Genomic DNA, 22,424 nt, shown 5'->3' with positions numbered 1-22,424 from the left:
GAAGGTCCACCTGGGTTAGCTTGGTAGAGGAGTGGGGAGGGGCAATCTATGTGGGTACAATGACAACCAGGGTGACAACAGCCAAAACAGGAAAAGGCACAGCTGAAAAGAAGGTGCACGGGGAGAACTGCCAGGAGGGTGACTGCAGAGGCCTTCAGCTGCGTGCTTTTGAAGGACCACTTTCGTCAGCCGGGAGGAACCATCTTACCGAGTGCCAGGGTCTGATGGGTACTCAGTAACTGTCTATTGCCGCAATTCCTTTGTGAATGTGTCATCAGAACACGTTGACATCATTCTGAATACACATTTCTTCAAACCTCGTGTTATATCATATTAGGTTGGTGAAACCTGCTGCTGTCGACCTCATAGTTGCCAGGAGTGAGTGGCTGAGAGGTCCCTCTGAAGCCCCTCGCTGCCCAGCTGCCTCACCAGCTCCCCTTTCACAGAGTGGTGTCAGGCATCGGCAGCCCCTGTTGGCATGCCTTCAGAGGAAGCGAGAGAAAGAGGTTCCACAGGGCCAGCCATATGCTTCCCAGTACAGGGATGATCACAGGCCAGGTCGTGGAGGACCTCAGCCTTTTTCCAATAGGATCTGTACCCCTTTCACTTGCCCTCTTACTATGGGAGAACTCAGCTAAGGCTGCACCACATGTCTGGATGGATGAGAATGGAAGGGAACACCAGATAGGAGGTCAAGGTCAGAAAAGCAGGCTGGCCTCTCCAGTGGAACAGACCAGGAGTCAAAGGACAGAGACATCTCTAAGTCCCTTGCTTGGTAAGCAGATCTGACAAAGAAGGTAATTACGCAGAATTGGCCTTTTCATATCCACTCACAAATGTACAATGCTCGTCAGTCTGTTTATGAACCAAATGAAGAGAAGCAGAAATTCCCCTAGGAAGGGAGGACTGGATGTTTTCCTGTCTCTGTGCAGATTACTAGATAATCCTGTCTGTGAGCGAGGCAGGCAGATGGTCCAGAGAAACCAAGTTGACAGAGCTAACGTCATCGACGGGCTGTGTTTTCAAGGAAAGTGAGGGAGTAGCCCAGCCTTCTGGGGAAGAGCCAGCAGAAGGAAGGCACACGTGCTGACCTTAAGGCTGGCCGGCGGTTTCAAGTTTGCTCGGGTGAGAGCCCCAGCAGCCCCACCCAGGACCGATCTGGCTGCCTCTGCGTTACACTTTGTCCTTGCCGTCTAGCAGGCACACAGCTACCTCCTCCGGGACTTCTTCCATCTGCCACAGATGAACTGGGCAGCTGAGAGAAGGGAAGGCAGCATGTGGCTAGGCCAGGCTGATCTGTAGGGATGAAACATCCCTCCTAGGGACTGCTCCTTGTGTGGAGATGGGGCTGGTCTGACAGTGACATTTCCTAACACCCCTTGTCTATTCTTCCTCCATTACTGGCACCCTTGAAACCATGTCTGAACATTCAGGCTGTCATTATCTGGGTGGCTCAGATGCAGGTTCTATGCCAGCTCCCACTTGTCAGAAAGCTCTGAGAGCCTGGAGATACTCGTGTACCCTGTGACATAAGCACGTAGGGTGGGAGACAGATTGAACCATGATGGAGACCTCCTGTTTGGCAGGGACAGAAATGGGGGACACCAGGGCCTGATTTTGTATCATATATCCAAAATAATGATGTTTTGGAGTAAACTCTGGTTTATGATATACAAATTATGGGACTATACAAGGAGAATGACAATAAAGCATAATAGGCAAAAATAAAATGAGAAATAAGGCCAGAATCATTAGTTTGTCACAAGACTTTCTAGAGATGCTTCTGGTTTCTAATTATTGTGCAATTCCTTCTTCCTCCTCTGCTGACCTCTACCTCCATTGCTGTGGTATGATCTCTGCTGACAGGGGCAGCCACATGCCATTTCTAAAGCGCCTGGGCTGGAGGGCCCCTAGACGATGGAGGAGGTCCAGCCCTCCCCAGGAGGTCCTCTGCTCCCTACATCCTGCTAGGAGAATCGCTCCTGTGCAATGGCATTAGAGCCTTCCTGCGGGCACACTCTGCGAATCACAGTCAGGCAGAGAGTGCCCGCTGTCCCTGCCAGTGGTACTAGTTCCTAGAGAAATCAGTGTTCCTTCTAGCCTAGAATGATTACTGCCCAGGAAATGTGCAAATTAACCTGCCTTACATCTGAAATGTGGTTGGCCTGGATTCTGTGGCTGGCAGACTGGCATTTTGAAAGGAGCATTAATCACAGTTGACCTCTGCTGTGATACCAAGCTCACTGACTAAAGCACTTTCTCCAATTAGACAGGATCCCAAACATATCAAAGGGATTCTATGAACTTTCCCAGCTGCTTGTTGAGACTTGTGGAGACGAACTTTTGATACTGGAACTGGGGACAACTGAGTCTTAGGTCTCAACTGCACAGCTTCATTTAGGACATCTGAGAACAGCAAATCCCTGTGGGTTAACAGCCTGCAAGCCCAGGCTGACTCCTGGGGCCTCTGAGCTGTGCAGAATAAGAAGAAAATCACAACTGTTCAACTGCTATCAGGATGTCTACACTCAGTCACTCTTCCCACTGTTTATATCCCAGCCCACCCTCCAGGCAATGGTGGAGAAAAATGGCTGCCATCACCTTGGGCCAGAGAATTGGCTGCGTAGAGACAGCTTTCCACAGCCAAATCCAATTATTTGGCAGCTCCCACAAGCCCCAGAGCAAAGGGGACTGTCTTCCAGGTTGTCTCAAATCCTCAGTTCTCCATCCTTGCTGCACAGTCTACAAAGCGGCCAGCCTATTGTGAGGTCGGGGCTGTACTCCTGTCCTGTCTGGCTGAGACAGTTTACAGTGGAAGCAGACGTGGAAGGTTTCTAAACATACCTATGAGACATTGTCAGACCCTGAGCATTTCCTGCAGTAACTTGGTTGATTTGGTAAGAAAACCACCCTCATGTTCCAGTTAGCTACAAAATAGTATAGCAGAGTAAAACAGAGTCTGAGTAGGCCACCAGTCCTGTCAAGTAAAGCCAAATGCCTTTTGTTGACTGGTCAGTCCTTCAAAAAGAAGTAGAACAGGGAAAAAGGAAAAAAACACAACAACATAAAAACCACAAAAAAACCCAAAGAGGACAGGTTATAAATGAATTATATGTAAAATGTGATCTAAGTTGCTGTGACTACCTCATGGACTCACCCGAAGGAAGAAAGGGAACTTCCTGCCATAGAAGCCGACCCGGAAGAACTCAGGCTCCAGGCGCTGCTGCTCCATGATGTTGTCATAGTAACTGGCTTCCATTTTCTGTGAATGAGAAAGGCACTTGCCTTTGGGTTGGCTTGCCTGCTGGTGGTGACCAAAGCAAGTCCTCCCAGGCCCAAGCAGACAGTCCTTTGTAAGGGAACACAGCCACCCACAAGTCTAGATAAGGAGTGAGCCCGTAGTCATGATCGGCCTCTTCCTAGGGAGCTGCAGGATGGAAGAGGAAGCCCTCCTTCCCTCTCCTTCTCCGTGGTCATCTGATGGTGGGGTGGGGACAGGCCTGTCCCCTGCAGCGTGAGAGGCTGCTCTGTGTGTCCATCTCATGGGTGGACCCAGCTTCACAGAGACCCAGGCCTCCAGCACTTCAAGGGCACACGTTTAACACGTTCCCAACCCCGGATAATTTCTGGTTTTGACTGACACTCACTACACTAAATGACCCCGGGGCTAGTCAGTTGGTGGAGTGAGTTTCAGTCTACACAGCAGACATAGGCACACTCATGAGTGCAGGTGGAGAGTGAGCCGAGGCTGCTGACCTCTCTTTGCCAAACTCAGCAGCTCTTATGCCTCAGAACCCAGCAACAGCAATCAGGAAAAATTTGGTGGGGAACTTCGAAGTCCATGGGGCACTTTACTTAATTTTTAAGTATTTTGCTTCACTGAAGGGAATAAGAATGAGGTGCTTGAAAGTGACCACAAGGCATTGTAGGGAAAGGTCTCACAAAGTTTTCAGATGGAGCATTCCTGAACAAAATCATTTCAGGAGAAGCTTCTTCGTGAAGTTGAGCTGCCACCTTCTCCTTGAAACCCCCATCCTACCCTGCACGCGCTGCTTCTCTCTCCGAGCACCAGTGGCTCTTGGGGTCTGGATCATATGCTCATTTGTCAAGTGTGTTTTGGTTCCCCAGCCAAACGGCAGGGGTCTCTACTCCTGCTGTCCTGTCCATAGCACTAAAGCAAGGGCTGGCACCTCCAGTCAGGGCTGGCGTGGGGGAAGGGGCCAAGCTCACCCGAATCCAGCTGAGGCTCTGATAATCGTAGAGGCTCTCATACTGACAGGCCAGCTCCCTGCACAGCGGGATCCCAAACTCCCAACTCTGCGTCAGAAATAGAAACAAGGCTTCAGCACCTCAGGCATCCTCGGAACGGCCCAAGCCCACATCAAACACCTCAGAGGGCACAACCAAAGGCCCCCTGCAACTCATATTGCAAAGAACATCTGCTCAAAACCAGTTTACAAGGCACAACACACAGCACTTTGGTTTTCTAGCTCAGGGCACAGCTCTCCGGTTTCTACTCTAATGTCTCTACCTTCAAGGGGCCTTGCCCTGATTACCTTGTCAAAACAGGCACTTTCCATCCATTCTCTGTTTCATTACTCTGACGTTACCTTATTTACAAACAGTGTTTATATTTTTGTTGCATTCGTCTCCATTAGATGCTAAACTGTTTAAGGGCAGGAGCCATGTTTATTAACTTTACCCTCAGGGGCTGGAGCAGTGCCAGGCACGAGCCGGTCCTCATAAAGGTTTAATAAGGAAATAATGACTTTTAAACTAAGATCCTGTAAGCTCAGAAGTAAGTATGGAAATCAAACAGGAAGTGGCACCCCAAGGTCTGGACGTCGGCCTGACGACTTCCTTTACAGAACTTTTAAAATTTTGAAGTAGGCTTCAGGTGATCCTGTCTAGGCAGGTCCCAGGCTGTTGCTGTGGTGTGGCTCCTATTAGTGTGACAGGACCATCTGACAGGTGCCCGAGCAGGGCTGCAGTGACCTTCACGAAGGGACAATACTATCCATTTCTTCTTAATATAGTGCTTTCTTTCTTGCTTAGATTGGGAATCATCGGTTTCTTTGATATCTTAGCCAGGTTCTTTTCCCCAACTTCCAAATACTAACTATAAATTTTATATTATAGGAAAATTTAAACATATGGAAAACTAGAAGAATGAGCCCCTACATACTAATCACTCAGCCTCAACAATGACTACCTCATGGCCAGTCCTGTGTCATTCATACCCCATCTACGGACTCCTCCCCATAGTTTTTGAAGCAAATCTCAGACATCATATAATTTCACCCATAAATATTTATAAATATGAATGCTAAACAATAAGGACTTTATTTTTGAAATCTACTATTTGAAATAGCATCACGGAGAAGGACAACAATATTTCATTTGGGACTATGTTTCTCAAAAAGAGCATATGATTTCTATCCTTTGAAGTGATTAATGCCATATGGATTGAAATTGCAGGACTAATGAAAAAGATTGAAACAAACCAAAGAGAATTTTAAATAGACCTTGACTCCCTGCCCCAATACAATGTTTCTGCCTCAGGGAGCTAGAAAGCCTCTTGCACCCCTATACCAGCTTTCAAGGGGGCACGCCAGTCCTCTCTCTGGCTCCAAGTAATGCTTGGGCAGGTTTCAGCCAAGGGCCCACGATGGGGTCTACCTGGCAGGCAGCTGGCTAAGCAGCTGAGCTGTGTGCAGACTCCTCGCCCGCCTACCAAGAGCACCCCGTGGGAAACTGCTTATTTAGGTGATGAAGCCCCATGTGAGTCTAAAGGAGCTCCGCCTGCTGATGGCAGCTCCCAGCAAAGCAGGTCTTGTCCCTGTTGGGATCAACACTCATCTGCCTTGCTGGCATCTCTGCCCTAATTTGTAGCCCTGCTGCTCCAAGCCCTCCCCCAGCCCCAATTACCTTTAGAGTGAGCCAGGACCAAGAGTTTTAAGACTCTCTGCCAGCCCTGACGGTTGTGCTAGAAAACTGGCGGGCGTGGGGGCTTTGAGAGCTGCCTCTAGACACAAGTAGGAAATGTGCTGCAGGTACAATGCGTCCGCATCTTTCCTCTTGGTTTCCTTCCTCCTGGCAGGAGGCAAAGCAGCTCTAAAACTCCTTCCCAGTGTCTGAAATCCAATCACTTCTGTCAGCTGTGGCAGCTTACACATCCTTGTTACCCACCGACAGGCATGGCACAGAAGTTGCCTGATGTAGGGCTCACTCTAATCAAATTGGAAAAGAAGGCAAATCCTGGGACTCCACACCATCGATCTTTGTACTTCTGTTTACACACCACATATGAGAAGCAACAGACTCGTCATTCTGTCAGAGGCGCGGGGGCAAGAGCAGCCTTTGGCCAGGAGAGCCCAAGCTCACCCCCGAGGAGGCTGGTCTAGACCCGATGGTCTGTATGCCAGATAAACGGGCCAGAGGCCTCTGTCCAGCTTCCCTGCCTCTGTTCCCTCTGCCTGTAAGGAAGGACCAGCTCCCATCTCCATACCTCCCCTGCCTTCTTTAACTCCCACTCTGCCACATACTGTTCCTTTGGCGTGTCCCTCTCTCCTTACCTGGCCGGGGAGAGCTGACCCTCTGTGGACTAGAGCCCAGTTCACCTTGGAGCAGATTCCTAGATTAGTCACTTCACCACTGGAGAGAATGGCCCAGGGCTAGGCTACGGCCCTGAGTTGCACTTCTGACTCAGTCCTTCTGGGCACTCAGGAAATACACATGGGAACAAAGGAAATTAAGTTGTCTGTCTAAAGCTGGAAGTATGTGAAAGAAAAGTCAGGAGGGCCTGGCTTATGAGGCAGGCTGTGCTGGCAGTACTGGGGGCTAGAACCCCTTTACCTGCCCCTTCCCTGGAGACTTCTCCTTTTCCTGCCCTCCTCCTGATGCCACGGTAGTTTGTCTCCTGGTGCCTACAACCCCGTAGGAGCACTTTTCCTGTAACAGCCAGGTTTCGCTTTACTGGAGCTATTAAAAAAAACACCCGCTGAATACTTTCAAGGAAAACTGATTCGCTTTCCCCGCTGGTTCTGTCAGGTACTGAGGCACAGAAACAGAGAAGTTGGACCTCTGTATAAGCCCAAAGGAATGCACTGGTAAATGCCCCTTTGAGGATGAGCTCATGAAGGGGTTCACACAGAACCTGCTCCTCCAGCAATTCACGGCCCAGGCAGGGTTGCTAGGAGTGGGAGAGCCCCGAGAAGGTGGCCTAGGGAGCCTCCTAGTCCTGTCCCCCTTCCTGCTCAGCCACACCACTCACGCAGGTTCTCCATTTCACTCCCTTGTCCATGCTAAGTTTTCTACCTGCTTTTGTAAACCCTACTGCAGTGCGGGATGAAGTGTGTGTGTGGGGGGGTGTTAATGCTCACATGTCCCACTGCTAGGCTCAATGGGATTGCCAGAACTTAGTCTGCACTCTACCTGTGGAAAAGAAAGAGAAGGAATATACTGAACGCACTCATGCCTACTCACACCATGCTTATGCCATTTCCTCCGAGCTGGGAGGGCTGGCGGGGCATGTGGGTAAGTGGCAGCTCTAGGTGGGCTGTGTAGCAGGAAGAAGGCCTAAAAGTGTGCTGCCCTGGACCAGCAAGGAGAGGAAGCTTCGGGCTGGCACTGTGGACCTGTCGGATGTCGCTGGCTGAGCCCTGAGCATGGGCCTCCTTTCTGGGCTGGGATACCTGAAGGCTCCCAAGGTTTGGGAAAAGCTCTCGCTTACCGGTGCATTCCCTGCATGGGTGAATGGTTCTGCAAACACAGAAGTCTCCTATGTTACGTAAAACTGATAAATGTTTTCTGATTTATGGGCAAAAGTCATTAATGTTTAAATCTTTCTTTTTTATGATGAAAAAATTCATTTGGGAAAAAAAGCAATTTCCATGCGAGTTAGGAGCTCAGCCACTGAACGATCCTATTTCAGCTTTTAAAACACACTCAAAGGAACAGCTTCAACCGTTATGCCTCCAGCCTTCCCAGTGTGTGGGCTATGAGCAAACATGGTGGCCAGAGGGCCCACAGCTCTCCCAGAGATGGGAGCAGGACAGCCGGGAAGCCCCAAGGAGACCGGAGCCAATGCTGACAATGCCTGCCAATCCCACGCATCGAGTCTGCTGAAGAATAACCCCACGAGCAGCCTAGGCTGTGCTGTGAGGCAGAGATCTAAGACAAGAAATGTACCATGAAGAGAGTGGCAGTACTGGACTCCTCATTTTTACAGCTCCTTTTCTACGGCAGATTCAGAAGCCACAACACTTCCTTAAGTCAGTCTAGTAAACAGAAGCAGGGCCCAGAGCTCCGCTCTCGGAGCCCTGGCGCTGACTGACGTGCAAAGCTGGTGTCTGGAGTCGTCTTACACCCCCGATCTGGAACTGGCTCCCAAGCTACGGCATTCAGCCGGCGTTTTTTCTCCCCAGAGAATCTCGCACTGCCTGCAAACCGGCTGCACACCCACTCACCAGTGCACACAACACCCTCCGCAGCTGCTGCCATCCCTCCAACGTCAAGATGCCACGTGTCACAAGCTGAGGGCTGGGAGGCTTGCCTAGTGACCCTACCTTGCCTTTGTTGAAGTAGTGGATGACCTTGCGGCACAGGCCCTCTTTCCGCTGCCACTCTGTCTGAGATGGGTAGTGGAGGAATTCCCGCAGAGGCCGCTCCTCCCACTGCAGCAGCTCACAGTAGAGGAGCAGAGTGAACGCAGCCTCTGTGGGGAGAGGCAATATGGAGTCCGGGGGACTGGGCTAAGCAACACACGTGCCAGGGCAAGGCACGTGCAGCCCCAGTCGGGGCCACTGGATGCCGAAGGTGAGCTGGAGGGGCTGCCCAGCCAGCCAACAACCCTTGACCACAGCATGAAGGAGCCAAAGATTCTGGGAGATACCTTCCTCCCACGGCCTGGTCACCTGTTCTGGGCTACAGATAAAGTGTGGCCATTACCTGAGAGTCTGTGCACAGGCTGCCTTGCATTTGGACACACGAACATGTCAGAGAGGGCTCTTGGGTTCTTTTTTGCTCAACCGACTAGAGCTTCTTTACCAAGCTCACCAGAACAGGCTCTTAGGGGTGAGCACCCACCTTTCTGCCCTCCCTAAGCCAGCCTCAATGTCCTAGCTCCATCTTCTGATCTCAGCGCGGCCCTGGGAATGATGCTTTCTCCTCAGGTCTACTATTTCTAGAAGGACCAGGGAGAAGTGTGAATGGTGGTAAATGTTAAGGGGCCTGGGGCCAGAAGCTCCATTCCCAGAGGAACCTCAAGTTAATGCTGGAAGGACAGAAGCCCAGTGACACCTTCCCCTATGCGAGGAAGTTAGAGAGGGTTACATAAAACAGCAGCAGCTACTTCCTGCGGCTCCCCGAATCCCAGGGAATGAGTCACACTGAGTTACAGCTGCTGCTCAGGGTCCTTGCTACACCGCCTGCTCTTTCCTGTTCTATTTGCTTATTTTTAGTGGGCATCTCCGACTAGAAAGTTAATTCGTTCTCGCTTCTACCTGGCCTTCGAGTTCCTACTCAAATCTGTTCCCCATGACTATGAAGAACCTCATGTGTGATTATTTCATGACCTACTTGCAGCTAGGCCCACTTGCCTGCAGAAATGCTCTGGGCTCCTCATCCTTGCCTCTCTGGCTGTCCTCTGGCCACTGCACCCTCCTGCCCAGCCTCCTCGCTGGATCTGGGGAGCCCTTTCTCTCTGGGGTCGAGCCCCTGAGGCATTCAAGGCCTGCCTTTGGAGCTTAGGAAACAATGTATTTTCAGATGTCATTCCTGAGGCCACAGAAACAGGCTCAGAACCCTCTCGCTGTCCAAACTCTTGACTCAGCCTCTCAATCACGGCCCTGTCCTCCAGGAGTTGAGTAAATGCCACTGCTGATGCACAGAAGTTAACGCTTCGCGGCCTTCTTACTGGGTTGCTGGGCTCATGGGTGTAAGTGGACGCAGAGAATGGCAAATTCAGCCCAGCTATCAGATTTAATTCTTGCCAAGCTATGTTGTCAGAAAAGGTGGCATCTATGCCAAACACTCTCTAACATCTAGAGATAAGGGAAAAGATTCTGTGTTTCTATAAATCTATCTAATTGTAGTAATGGTGGTGAATAAAAATAACTGGAATTTCCTGGTCTATCACACCAATTTCAGTCTTACGGCCCAAGGGCTAAGATGTACTGGCTGGTGACCACAGTGAAGCAGGCGGCTATTTTGGGGGACTATGGTACAGGGGACAGGCAGGACACACATGCATGCACACAGCCTCCTGACTCACAGGACTGCTCAGTAAACTGTGCGACAGGCACACTGAACTGCTTTAAAACTTGTTCTGTTAGGAGAGGCCTTAGTGATGGATTAAACTGTAGTCACAACGAAAGGGCAGATAACCACGCTCCATACTGTCTATTCGGAGCTCATGGTGGGCTGCTGTGTAGTTGCAGGGAAAGAGCCTCGGCTGCAGAGTAGCTCTGCCAGCGAGTTCTAGAAGTCTCAGGGTTAGGCAGATGTTCCTGTGTTATGGCCTCACTCAGTCCCAGCTGAGACGGTCCTAAGAAAAGCTCTGCTGATGAGGAGTGACAGTGAGCTCGGGATACTCTGAACCTGGCAGAGCAGAATTTGGAAGTCACCCTTGAGGCCTCGGAGGGGGTGGCTAGGAGGAGAGGAGAGTGAAACAGCCCCAGGCAGCAGAGGAAATGGCAGGAGGGCACAGGTGGAAATTCCACCCGCTTTCTCTCCACCACGTTACAAAGGAGTTGAGGGAAAGGAGTGAGGTGAGGGGCAGCCAGGTCCTGAAACTCTGCTAAGATCCGACAGCCCAGGGCTGTCTCTGCCAGCTGTGCACATCTGTCCAGCCTGTCACGGGGAGGCAAGGCGCTCCCTCTCGCACTCACCTGTGTAGTTTTCGGCCTGCAAATGCATGTCACAAAGCTTATGGATGTAGCGAATATACATCTCTTCTTTGTTAATCTCCGATTTGTAAAAGTTCTGTGAGAGAAGGAAACACACATAAGGATGGGAGAGGCTGCCACCCACGAAGACCATACCTGAGCTCCAGGCAGCTGGTCGGAGCCCAGGGTGTGCTGGGCAGGAGAGGGAGGGCAGGTCCTGGAGGCAGAGAGGACGAGCTAGAAGGCACACCTGCTGGGGGTGGGGCCACTGGCAGGTCTACGGGAGCCCTGAGGAGTGAGGAAAGGGGAGAGTGCCAGTGTAGCCTGGGGCCAGGGCAGACTGGGGATGAGGGTGTGCCAGGGTTGGGACCTTGCCAAGAGGCCTGGCCAGAGCTCTGTCCAGAGAGGAGCTCGTTTCCTTCTTTTCCCAGTGACTGAAGAGTGCAGGTCTCCAAGACGCCAGTAACGGAGCTGAGGGCCTGACTCAATGTCTTAGGCTTACAGCCACGTGTTGTGGGAAGGCCAAGCCAATCACAGAGCACGACACAAATCATTCTACTCGGAGCAGGAGGAAGAGCCCGTGTCCTCTCACCATCAGGTTAACAGTGCAGCCGATCTTCTTATTCTCCGTTTCCTCTCCTTTCATGCAATCCCTGGAAGGGAGAGCACAGATGAGTGTTCCCTGGCTCGAAATGGTGCCTCTGGGACAGAACACAGAACTGCAGTGTCACTGAGGCCATCGGTGTGACCAAACCCCAGATTGGGATGCTCTCCAATAGGAGCTGCTTCCACAGAAGACGAATGTGCTGTGAGCAACCTCTGAACTTCAGGCCCACCCTGAGGGCTCAAATATCTCTGCTCAACTGAAGCCCTTGTTTGGTGGCACAGTGTAGAGCCCGGATGCTACATCAGGGCACTAAGTGACACCTAGCTATGTCCTCAGCACAGAAGGGTGTGTCACTAAAGTAGAAGGTTGAATCCTTAGGTTCCCCAAAGGGGAGGCACTGGCCTTTCCTTGAAGGGCCAGTTTCATTTTGCAGGACAGTGCTGAACAGAAGCCACGCTGCTCCACCCCGGGACCTAGCTTCCAGCTCCAGAACCCTGTGGCCACGCCACCGCGGCAGGCTGCCACGGTCACCACCTCACTGGCTTTTCTCCCTGTCGTCTCCTTCCTGTGCGCTAGTCCGTGGAGGGGGCTCCACCTGGACGCAGCGGGCTTAGAGCTTGTCTGATTGAGGGGTAGCCTCAGCCAGCGCTGAGCTGCATTCGTGCTGACAGGGCTGGTGTAGGAGGGGTCTGGGCTGGTCTGTGAGACTCAGAACAACGGTAACACAGAACATGGATCCTTCCCAAGCAAGGGAGTGGAGAGCTGCTCAAAGCTGAGCTCCTGTGGGAAGGAGCGGAAGCCTGGCACAGGAGATGAAGGAGAATGAGAACCAGACTGGTGACACCAGCAAGAAGCATCCTGTACACACAGCCAGCCAGAGGCCCATGTGCCCACTGTGTCTCTTCCTGTGGCTCCCAGCTCTGCTCTGGAGAAGCTAGAGTTCCTTGTGCTCCTGTGTTAGCAGCTCTGGGGAAAGGCTGCAGGAGAGAACTGCTGGGTCACGGGGGACAGGCGGAGAGTGTGTCCTGGCTGTGCTCCACACACAGGCATGGGGTCCAGTGAAGAATGGGTGTCAGGAGCCCCAGTTCACGTCACTGAGCCTCTGGATGGTCATGTGACAAACTCATTTATCCCCACCTTCCTGGCTGCACCCCAGGTCCACAAGATGACTTCATTGAAAGAAAGGGATCCTGAAAATCCACACCACCCTCCTGGCATCCTCTGAAGCAGGGTCCTTCCTCCTATGGGGGGCTGCTGTCTGAGCTGGTGGCTCTATGGGGTTTGGAACCAAGGCCCTCCTTTCTAGGTTTTCCCTATCAGCACATTCACCCCATAAGGCATTTGGTTCCTTAGTAGCCAGACATGGGGTCCTGACCAGGCCACTGCATCACCTGTCCTTTAATGCAAGCAGGGACAGGAAACCGCTGTGACCTTCCTTCTTGTTCCAAGCAACCCACAAAGTGGCAGGAGGCATCTGTCTCCAGTAAATTACCCTCATGGAGGACAGTGAGGCCTCACCTACTTGGGCATTTGGTGGCTTGCCTTTTCTAGAAAGCATCTGAAACATTTCCCAGGTATCACCTTCCGTTTGGCCCTGACTAGAACTTCACAGCCAAGTGAATGCAACAGAAAAGCGATGGCCTCAACGCCGATGCCAGGGGATCCCCATACACCCTTGCGCTCCAGGACCGCCTCTCCCAGTCACTGCAGACTTTTCTCTTCTGGGGGGCTTTGCATCGCTTCTGTAGGGCTACTCAACAGAGAAGACACCTGGTAAAGCCTCTGACTTGGAGCAGCCATTGCTCCCTCTTTCACTCTCTCTGGAGGATGAGCAGAGAAGGCTCTCCTGAAAGAGGCTTCTGAAGCCTCTGGTGCGTCTGTGGCAGTGGCTGTCCCAGACTGGTGGCTGGGCGGCCCTCAGGGAGAGTGGAGGGGCCTGGGAAAACTTTGTCACCTCCAGTTGCTTCTTCCAGCTGGAGGTTCCACTGAGTGCTCTAGGGGCTTGGCAACCCTAGCTCTGTGCCAGGGCACTAACACCCTTCTAGGGCTTTGCTTGCTAACCTGGGAAACAGAGTTGGCTACCAATGAGCATTTTTATATCTGACACACCACGTCTGGGATTCATGCACAAGTTAAAGACATTAACACAGAAGCTGAAGAGGAACTCCGCCGAGGACCTAAGGTTCATGTCAGTCTCCCATTCCAGTTCATGAGTCTCACCCTGCACTTCAGGTCAGTCTGGAGTACAATCTATTGCTCACTTGTATAATCAATGTATATATGTTTTAGCTTTCAACAACTTTTCTTAGTAAGTTCTTGTTGAATAAAACTGCACTGGGGTAGAAGAAACTTCCTTGGTTCCTGCATGGTCTTCCAGTAAGTTTACCTAATGAATCAATATTTACTATACACCTGCCAGGGGATTATTAAGGCTCCACGTAGGGGACCAGGGACATAAGGACAAGGTCCCTGTCCTCAAGGAGCTGGCTCTCTTCTGTTGGATGAGTCAGGAAGGTGACAAACGATCATCATCTAAGATGACTCATCCTCTGAAAAAGCTAACTAAGCTCCTGTCTGGGAAAGCCTCCTTGATGGGAGCAAGTTGGAAAGCTAACTCTTGGGATGGCACACATACAGAGAAGCCAGAGGGAAAGATGTGAGTGGTGACAGCGTGGGTGAGGAGATAGGGTGTGGCTCTAGAGTCAAATAGATCTGCATTTAAGTCCTGCCAATGGCACTTCCTACTGAGTTTCTTCTTTGGTAAAAATAAGGATCACCCTTCAGGGCTGTGTATGAGATCAGAGACCATGTCTGTGACGCACAAGGCACGTGGTGTATTTTTAATAAATGGGAGCCATCTTAAGCAGCATAGTGTTTCCCTTTATGCTAACAAGGAGCAACACTGGGAAGTTGGGGTGCAGGAATGGGTATTGGGGACTGTCAGGAGACACGGCTGGCGAGGTGGGCAAAGGTAAGTTTACAAAGGGCCTTTGATGTCATGTGAAAGTCTGAACTTTGTGTTGTAGGCACCATCGCTGAGACAAGAAATGGAGGAGAATCAAATTGGTTTGGCCATGAGTTTGAGTTACTCGAGCAAGGTATGTAGAGAGATCAGACAAGCAGCTAGAACTAGGCCTGGGAACCTAAGACACTAATTCCTGCTCTTTCTGGTAGGCCACAGTGAAGAGGGCCAACCTTTAGTAAATAATGCAGTGAGGAAAAGGTACAGTTTCCCCCACCATCTGATGGCAGGGGCAGGAGAGACTAGGGATATGGTGTGAACAAAGGAGCCCCCTGTTCTAAAAGGGGCTCCCAAAAGGCCACCTGTGATCTCACAAGGCCCAGGAAAATGGGCTGAAGCTCACACAAGCACAAGTGGGAAGAGGGGATGCTCAAGATGTAGGCGCATTTCTCAGGAATTCCATTTCCATATCTGGGACAGTGCACTGGACACGTGAGTCTTCCGCACAGCAGGTTGGCAGAGCAGCACCCTGTACTCAGCAGCAACTGGAAGTGGCCTAAACTCCCTCACATTTCCTGATCCGCGGGGTTGAAAATGCTTGCCCTTGGTGTTTCCAGGTCTTGGAGCACAGAGGAGACAAATACTGCTTGGGTCTGGGTTTCCTCTATCATTCCTCCTCATTCCTTATACCTTTCTCTAGGCTCCAAAAGGCACCCTTACTCACCACCCAAACTGCTGAGAGAATAACTATGGTGGCAGGGGTAGCTTCATTGTCACTTTTGGACTAATTCAAAAGCCATAAAATGACTGAGAAGGCTGGCTTTCATGAAAAAACTCATTTCACATGAACTCTCAGACTGAATGTACCATAAAGAAATCTGAGCTCACAGTCTGCTTCCTTTAATTGCTCATGGCCAGGACCAGGGACAGAAATAAAAAGACTTTAGGCAAAGAATGGAGGCATGGCAAAGTGGGGTCCCTATACCATGGAAAAGCCAATTAGACATCCTCTGTGTCACACTTCTGCACCAGGCAACACTCCCCTGCCCACCTGCCACCCGGCTCTGAGGAAGGGCTACACTAAGGACCTACACTTGTTGTCTGCCTTGTTCTGGGGACGGCTTTTCTCTCTTTCTCTGCTGTGCCCATTCCCCTGAGCCTTGACCTTTCTGGATGGACAACCAGATGGTTGCATATTCTGGGATGTCTCCCAGGAACATGTGCCCACATGTCAGGAGGGATCCCAGGAAGCTCTGGCTTGCCCTGAGAGAAGTCAGTCTCTCTCACTCTCACTCTCTCTCTCTCTCTCACTCTCTCTCTCTCTCTCTCACTCTCACTCTCTCTTACTCTCGCTTTCTCATTCCTTGGCCATCAGTAGATTCTTAATGACTAGTAATGGCGCCTGACACCAGAACAGTCCTCCCCCGAAGTGCACTGGACTCAAGTTGAAAGTCAAGGATGCCCTTGCTGGGGAGAGTATCCTGACAAGAGAAGAGGTGAGGTAGGTGCCTGAGAAGATACCTGTAGTCCAGAAGGCGTTCCATGAGGCGGGTAACTGAGGTCACAAAGGAAATGCCGGTCTCGCGCCATGTTTCCTGTTCAACCTTCTCCAGCAGGCTATTGGTGGGAGAGCAGACACAATACACAATTCATGAGTCTTCCCTGGGCACAGGAGTGAGGTTCCGGACCCAGCGGGGCCTGCGATGGATCTGGAGACGGCAGACTTACCCCACTGCAGTCTTACCTGGGGTAGGGCCCAAACAGCTGGGTTCTACTCCATGCAGCAGAAAGCAAAGACAAGGCAATTACTGAACTGGCAGCACAAATGCACATATCTTCTATCTTCCTGTACAAGAATGCCGCTGAACTGAGGGAGGGGCTGCAAAGCCCCAACACCGTTAGGCACACACCGTGAGGTCTGTTCTGAAGCAGCAGCTGAGTAAGGGCCCACTGAGGGTGGGATCCGGCTTTGCCAACTGGATTGCTGCCTCTACCACCGCTGGAGCCGTCCTCGGCAAACATACAGACCAACCTTTTCATGTAAAACAAGGCTATGATTCCCACCAGCCTCGAGGGCCCAGCACGAGGGACAGCGAGCGAATTCAGGGGCTGTACCCAGCCATTTCCATTGCTCTCACACAAAATGTGCCAGAGCCAACAGCTAAACGCCAGGTCCTCTTCTCACCTCCCAAGCTCCTGGTACCTCAGGACAGCCTCTGGCTTTTCCAAGAGTCTGGCTTCTGAGATCTGCTGGCTTCCCATAGGTCTCTCCTGAATCCTTCCACATTGTCCCTAGTTCCCTAGGGTCATGAAAGTCACCTGGACTGGCAGGCCAGCCAGGGACCCACCGCTGGGGACTCACACCCCCTGCCTCGCTGCTGTGACAAGGACTATCTTCCCTGCACACGAGCTTACAGTCTGAGTCAAGACTTCTGGGAACGTGAGTGTTTCCCATGTGATCCATGTCACTAGAAAGAGAAGGCAGGACTACTGGCTCTGGCCTGAGCCCTGTGGATAAAACCACTGTGTCTGCATTCCCCAAACCGTGCTCTACAGAGGTATTCTGTGAGCACACACGCATGGGAAGTGCTGGTCACTACACCCTCCTTTCACACGTTTCTGCACATTAAAGGCTTTGAGAAATCCTACAGTACAGAGGCCCGTTCAATTCTGTGTAACTGAGTCTTTTCTAAACTGATCAGCCCATGATCCACTTATTCTTTTTCTAGAATACCTATAATCACCTTTCCCCGAACTCAAATCGGGAAATGCTGCTCCATGTTATCAGTGGCTCTCATGATTTTACAAGAGTTTGTGAAACACTCTTCGGTCAGGTAATCGGTAATTACAAGTTATTTTTGTGCTTCTTCCTTTGTGGCAAAGTCATCTGTTCATGGCTTAGGAAGAGATGTCTCTACCTTACTTCCACAATTAGAAACATCTTCAGCTAAATGAGAAATACTAAGGATGGATTCATTTTCACAAATTACAATAATTTACATTTCAAATAAATTCACATTTTATTGCAGGACTCATCAAGGACCCAAGTGGGCATGGTAGAGCAGAAAGACTTCCCCTCTCGAAACCAGAAGATCTGGGCCTTCCCCCAGAGCTGCTTCTTACTGGTCACACCACTTCTCTGAAATGAGTTTCATCACTTCCATTCCTCAGGATAGTATCTGCCCCACTCACCTCACAGGTGTGTTGTGAGGATGAGACAGAAAACGTCAATACATTCTGTACACTGTAAAGTCCTAAGCAAATGCACAGTATTATTACTGGAAAATACGTTACAGGTTTATCTTTAATATGACACTCAAGCAAAGACAATCTCAAAGCTGGAGATGAGTGACATGGGAGGAGACTACAGCGTTGCCCATGTCTTAAGATTTTGATTTTAGGAGGATAAACTTCCCACCATCGCTGTATCTGTCTGGGAGGACCAGGGCTGTCCCGCGTCCCTTCTTTGGGACTAAGCCCTGTTCCAAGTCCTGTAAGGTCTCTCGGCCTCCATGGACTCAAGAAGAAGGCACGAATGGTAGACTTGGGAGAACACCTGATGTCACTCAGTACAACCACCTTGTTTCACAAACAGGGAAACTGGCCTAGACAGGAAGTATGACTTGTTCAAGTCACAAAAGCCACGCTAGTGTTGTATAAGCTGATTGTACCATATTACAAAGCAGGGACTTACTCCCCCTTTCCATTCAGAATTCAGCCCTCAGTGAGTCCCCATGAGCTACTGCCCAACTGGATACAGTACATGCTATGAAGACACACAGTGATCCTTTTCCAATCAGCAAATGGAGGAGCTCAGTTATCTCCTGTCTCGCTGCCTCTTCAGTCAACGATGGGAACCCTGACAGAGCTCGCTGTCATGATGCCCCATTTTACTGACAGGTGAGCACTGTTACCACCAGTGTTACCCCGTCTCTCCTGATACCTACCCTCTGAAGCCTGCCCATCGCGAGCTGCACCCCTACCCTTCATTAGCCCACTTCACCCCTCCCCCAATGTGGGGGGCCTGGGGCTAAAGCAGCTTACAGCAGGCCGAAGAGCTCCCTGTAGCTCTCGTCGCCTTTCCCTTCTGACACCATGCTGTCCAGCTTGTCAATGAGCTCGGCCTCCACCTAGAGGGAAGCAGAGACTTTGTAAACTCAAGCTGACCTCAGAGGAAGGACGGGAAATCCAGCCCCTGCCACAGGTAACGGTGGGGAACTGCTTCCTATTTTTGTCCTGGCCCCAAATAAATCCTACAGAAGGCAGGATCTCATTTACAGCACCATGCAACCACCCTGCCGCCCCCAGCCAGGAAGACCTCCCACTCCAGTGGTTTAAAAAAAGATTTGGAACTTAGCAAGTCTCAGATACTCTTTTCCCAGTCTAGGGGCAAAAGGTATGAATTCCCTGGAGACAAAAGTATTTTGGATCCAAAAGAGGCCTTTGTCAAGTGTTTTTCTTTCTTAAAAATTGTTTATTCGAAAGAATTTGTGTGTATAGAAAAACCTTTGGTTAGAACTGAACTTTACCCTCTAGATGGCCAGTCACAAAGGAAGGGAGCTGGTCCTTACTCTGGCTGACATTAGGCTGGGCTGAGGGGGACGTGTTTCCTTCAGAGATTCTCCTCCAGGATAAAAGGCTCCACTGTTTGTCGCCACAGGACCTGAAGCCCTTGGGGCTGCTGCCCTGCCACTGCCTCATCACGGGGCCCCCTGAATTTGTTGCTGGATTTCTATACTGTGAGGAACAATATTACATTTGCTAACACCACCCCACTGATGTGCAAGGCGTTCAGCAGTGCCCAGCCACTTTTCTAAGAGGCCTCATCAGATTTACTCTGAGGTGAGAAATCAGTTGGAAGTGATGTGAGACAAAAATCTTTTAAACCCTCATTAGCCTAGAAAATGTGATATTGTGGTATTATTTATATAGATATTTCATATAAACAAAAGATGGCATGGCTGCATTTAATAATGAACTATAACAGAAGCATTTTCTCACCCCATATAGAGCCAAAGAGTCCTAACGCAATGAAGTAATAAATACAAGAGTAATTGAATTAGGAAATTCACTGATGGCAATTATGGTTTCTGAAATCCCATCAGCAGAAAATGAGATGGCTACTGTATGGCCAGGATGGGGACTGTCACACAAGTATGTCTGGCCTGATGAGTCAGCTGCTTGAACATACACATCACAGGAAACAGAATGCCTGAGACCAGGCGTCTTCCGGGATCGATGCCCTCCAGCTCCCTCTGAATAGCTGAGCGGCATCAGAGGGAGCTGCTTGGGATTAGGTAAGGCCAGGTAGAGCTGGGCCTAGGCTCTACCTAGTTCATTCCTAGTTCAAGGCTCATCTTGTCTCACTCGGTCAATCTGCTGGCCACAAGCCTCCCAAGGGGCGCAGGGTCTGTTTATAACCAGGGATTCCCCCCTCTCGCCTGCACCTGCAGCACATTGTGCTTCCCAGAACAGAGCAAAGGTGGGGAGGAGCTCTGGAGCAGCGAGAGTGCAACAGTGCATACATGGGTAGAGCAGCTCCCCGGAGTTCTCAGAATGGGTCCCTGAGAGCAGCATCAGTCAGCAGAGATCTTGTTAGAAATGCAAATTCTCAGGCTCCCACTGGATCAGAAACTCAGTGGGGAGGCAGCAATCTGTGTTTTACCAAGCCCTCCAGGTGGTTCTGTTGCCTATTCAAGAGTTAGAACTTCTATTAGACCAAGAGGCTGGTGATGGAAGGCTATGGGGCCTTTACTTCATCACCCTCTGCAGTGTTGATAGAGGAAGAAGTTAGGAGAAATTGAGAAATTCAAAATGGGATGCTGAAGACGAATGTATGCAAAAGCAACGACTCTAAGTCAAATGAAATGATAAGTTCTTCAATTATATTGTCATAATTGGTAATATTGACAATTTCAGCTTTGGGAGTTATTTTTATTTAGAGAACCAACATTATCTCTGAAGTGGCCACCTCATTACTCATTCATCCAACAGACATTATTTCTGTGTCTGTGGATGTGCCCTAGCTCTCGGGAAGTGCTCGATAAATGTTACTTTTGATTTTCATCTCCATGAACCCACCATCTCTCAGGCACCATGTTGGGTTCTAAGAAATAAAAGCCTAAGAAACAGTCCCATTTCCCAATAGCTCATCTTGTGGGGGAGGCAAGACAACAGCTGACTCAGCTTAGCATGGTCTGCGCTTGGAAGAGGCACACACAGAAAGTGTGGCCTATGGTCTGGGAAGTCAGTGGACTTTCAAAAGTTGCAAGAAATGGTATAAAAAGTTCAGAAATGTTTTTGCTCTTTGATCCGGCAATTACAGGTGAGAAATTTACCTAAGAAAATAATTAGGAATGTATATGTTTTTTTGCAATAATAACAACAAAAATTCGGAATGAGCCTGTTTTTAAAACCAGGAGCGTGACTAAGCACAGTGCGGCCCGGCAGTGTGGAGGAATGCGGTGGCCTCTGCACTGAGTGCAGTGGGACGGCATTCACTAACAGGAAGTGCTAGTGGTGACGGGGTGCTACCTGTGAAGGGAGAAAAACGCCAATAGACATAATTGTTCTAAAAAGGCAACACACACAGCGATTCCATCTTGTAACCTGAGAAAGCCTCTACGTATTGGGACAGACCCTGAGGCCCTCCCCTACAAGTCACTACTACTAATAGGATTGCGGGTTACAGTTTTTCATTATAGCTTACTTGTATTTTTACTTTTTCTACATTAAATAAGTACTGCTCTTACAATTAGAAGTATTTTTAGTAGGTGGTAAGAAGTAGGGGAATAGTTAACAGAGCCAAAGCTATGGAAAGCACAATTGGAATCAAGACAAAAAAAATCATCGGGGTTTGGTGATTAGAAGGTTATGGGTGACCTTCAAGAGAGCAGTTTCAACAAAAGTGGGTGCAAACTATGCACTAGACTCAATAGCATATTTCAGGAGGGTGGGGAGTAGAAGGAGTAGGCTTCTCTTTAAAAATATTTGATGGCAAAGGCAAGGAGCAGGAAGGATTTTGTAACCAAGGATGACAAAGTTCACATGGCTTGCCGGGTATCAATTATTCATGACAGTCTGTCAGGGGGTAGAACACAGCCCATCAGCTGAGTCTTGAGAGGCGCCACAAATGAGCCCCAATTCGGTCTCCCACAAAGCTAGCCCGCTTCTTCAGTGTCAGTGATGGCAGAACGCAGTCCCGCCCCCTGTTTAACAGGCTCAGCTGACTGATGGCACAGTTCTGCAGTGTCGTCTACTTGTTGGTAACTGGCTTCTCTCATCAGGCAGTTGTGCATTTTGCACAATTAGAAGTCACAGGTATGACAACACAGAAAAGCAACAGTTCTTTTCTGTTTGAAGTTATTTTTTTCCTGAAGTTCTGAAGGTATTAGGGCTGCACATTTTAAAAATGGATTCTTATCTTAAATACTATTTACCCATGATAAAGAACATCTATGAAACACCTAGAGCCAGCATCATACTTAATTGCAAAACACTGAATGCCTCCCCTAAGATTAAGAACAAGGCAAGGATGCCCAGTCTCATCACTCTTATTTAACTTCCGAGCAGAGGTCCCAGCCACTGCAATGAGGCAGGAAAAAGAAACACGAGGCATACAGATTAGAAAGGAAGAAAGAAAACTGTCTCTATTTGTAGGTGACAAGAAAAATCCCAAGGAATCTACAAAAACGCTTCTAGAACTAATAAGTGAGTTTAGCAAGGGTGTAAGATACAATGTTAATATACAAAAACAACTGTATTTCTATATGCTGGCAACAAACAACTGGAAAACAAAATTTGAAAATGAGATTAATTTAGAACAACACTAAAAACCAGAAAATATTATACTTACCTATAAATCTAACAACATGTACAAAATCTGTATGATATTATAAAACATTAATAAGAGAAATCAAATAACATCTAAATAAATCGAGAGATATATTGTCTTCATGGACTAGGAGTA

At 49.6% G+C, this 22,424-nt stretch overlaps 1 protein-coding gene across 5 annotated transcripts in view; it reads right to left on the bottom strand.

Annotated features, from left to right (window-relative positions):
* The window catches only part of DOCK3 (dedicator of cytokinesis 3), a 297,859-nt gene that overhangs the window by 22,879 nt on the left and 252,556 nt on the right, over positions 1-22,424 (bottom strand). For all 5 annotated transcript variants that reach the window (XM_081071637.1, XM_081071636.1, XM_081071634.1 and 2 more), the window contains 8 exons: positions 18,500-18,585; positions 16,200-16,226; positions 15,977-16,072; positions 11,479-11,539; positions 10,890-10,983; positions 8,568-8,716; positions 4,231-4,317; positions 3,158-3,262 (listed from right to left, as the gene is read on the bottom strand). In XM_081071637.1, coding sequence (XP_080927763.1) covers positions 3,158-3,262; positions 4,231-4,317; positions 8,568-8,716; positions 10,890-10,983; positions 11,479-11,539; positions 15,977-16,072; positions 16,200-16,226; positions 18,500-18,585 — 705 coding nt within the window. The remainder of the gene's footprint in view (positions 1-3,157; positions 3,263-4,230; positions 4,318-8,567; positions 8,717-10,889; positions 10,984-11,478; positions 11,540-15,976; positions 16,073-16,199; positions 16,227-18,499; positions 18,586-22,424) is intronic.

This window comes from Rhinolophus hipposideros, assembly GCF_964194185.1.
Source record: "Rhinolophus hipposideros genome assembly, chromosome: 14".
Classification (NCBI taxonomy): Eukaryota; Metazoa; Chordata; class Mammalia; order Chiroptera; family Rhinolophidae; genus Rhinolophus; species Rhinolophus hipposideros.
This window is presented reverse-complemented; position numbering and strand designations above follow the sequence as displayed.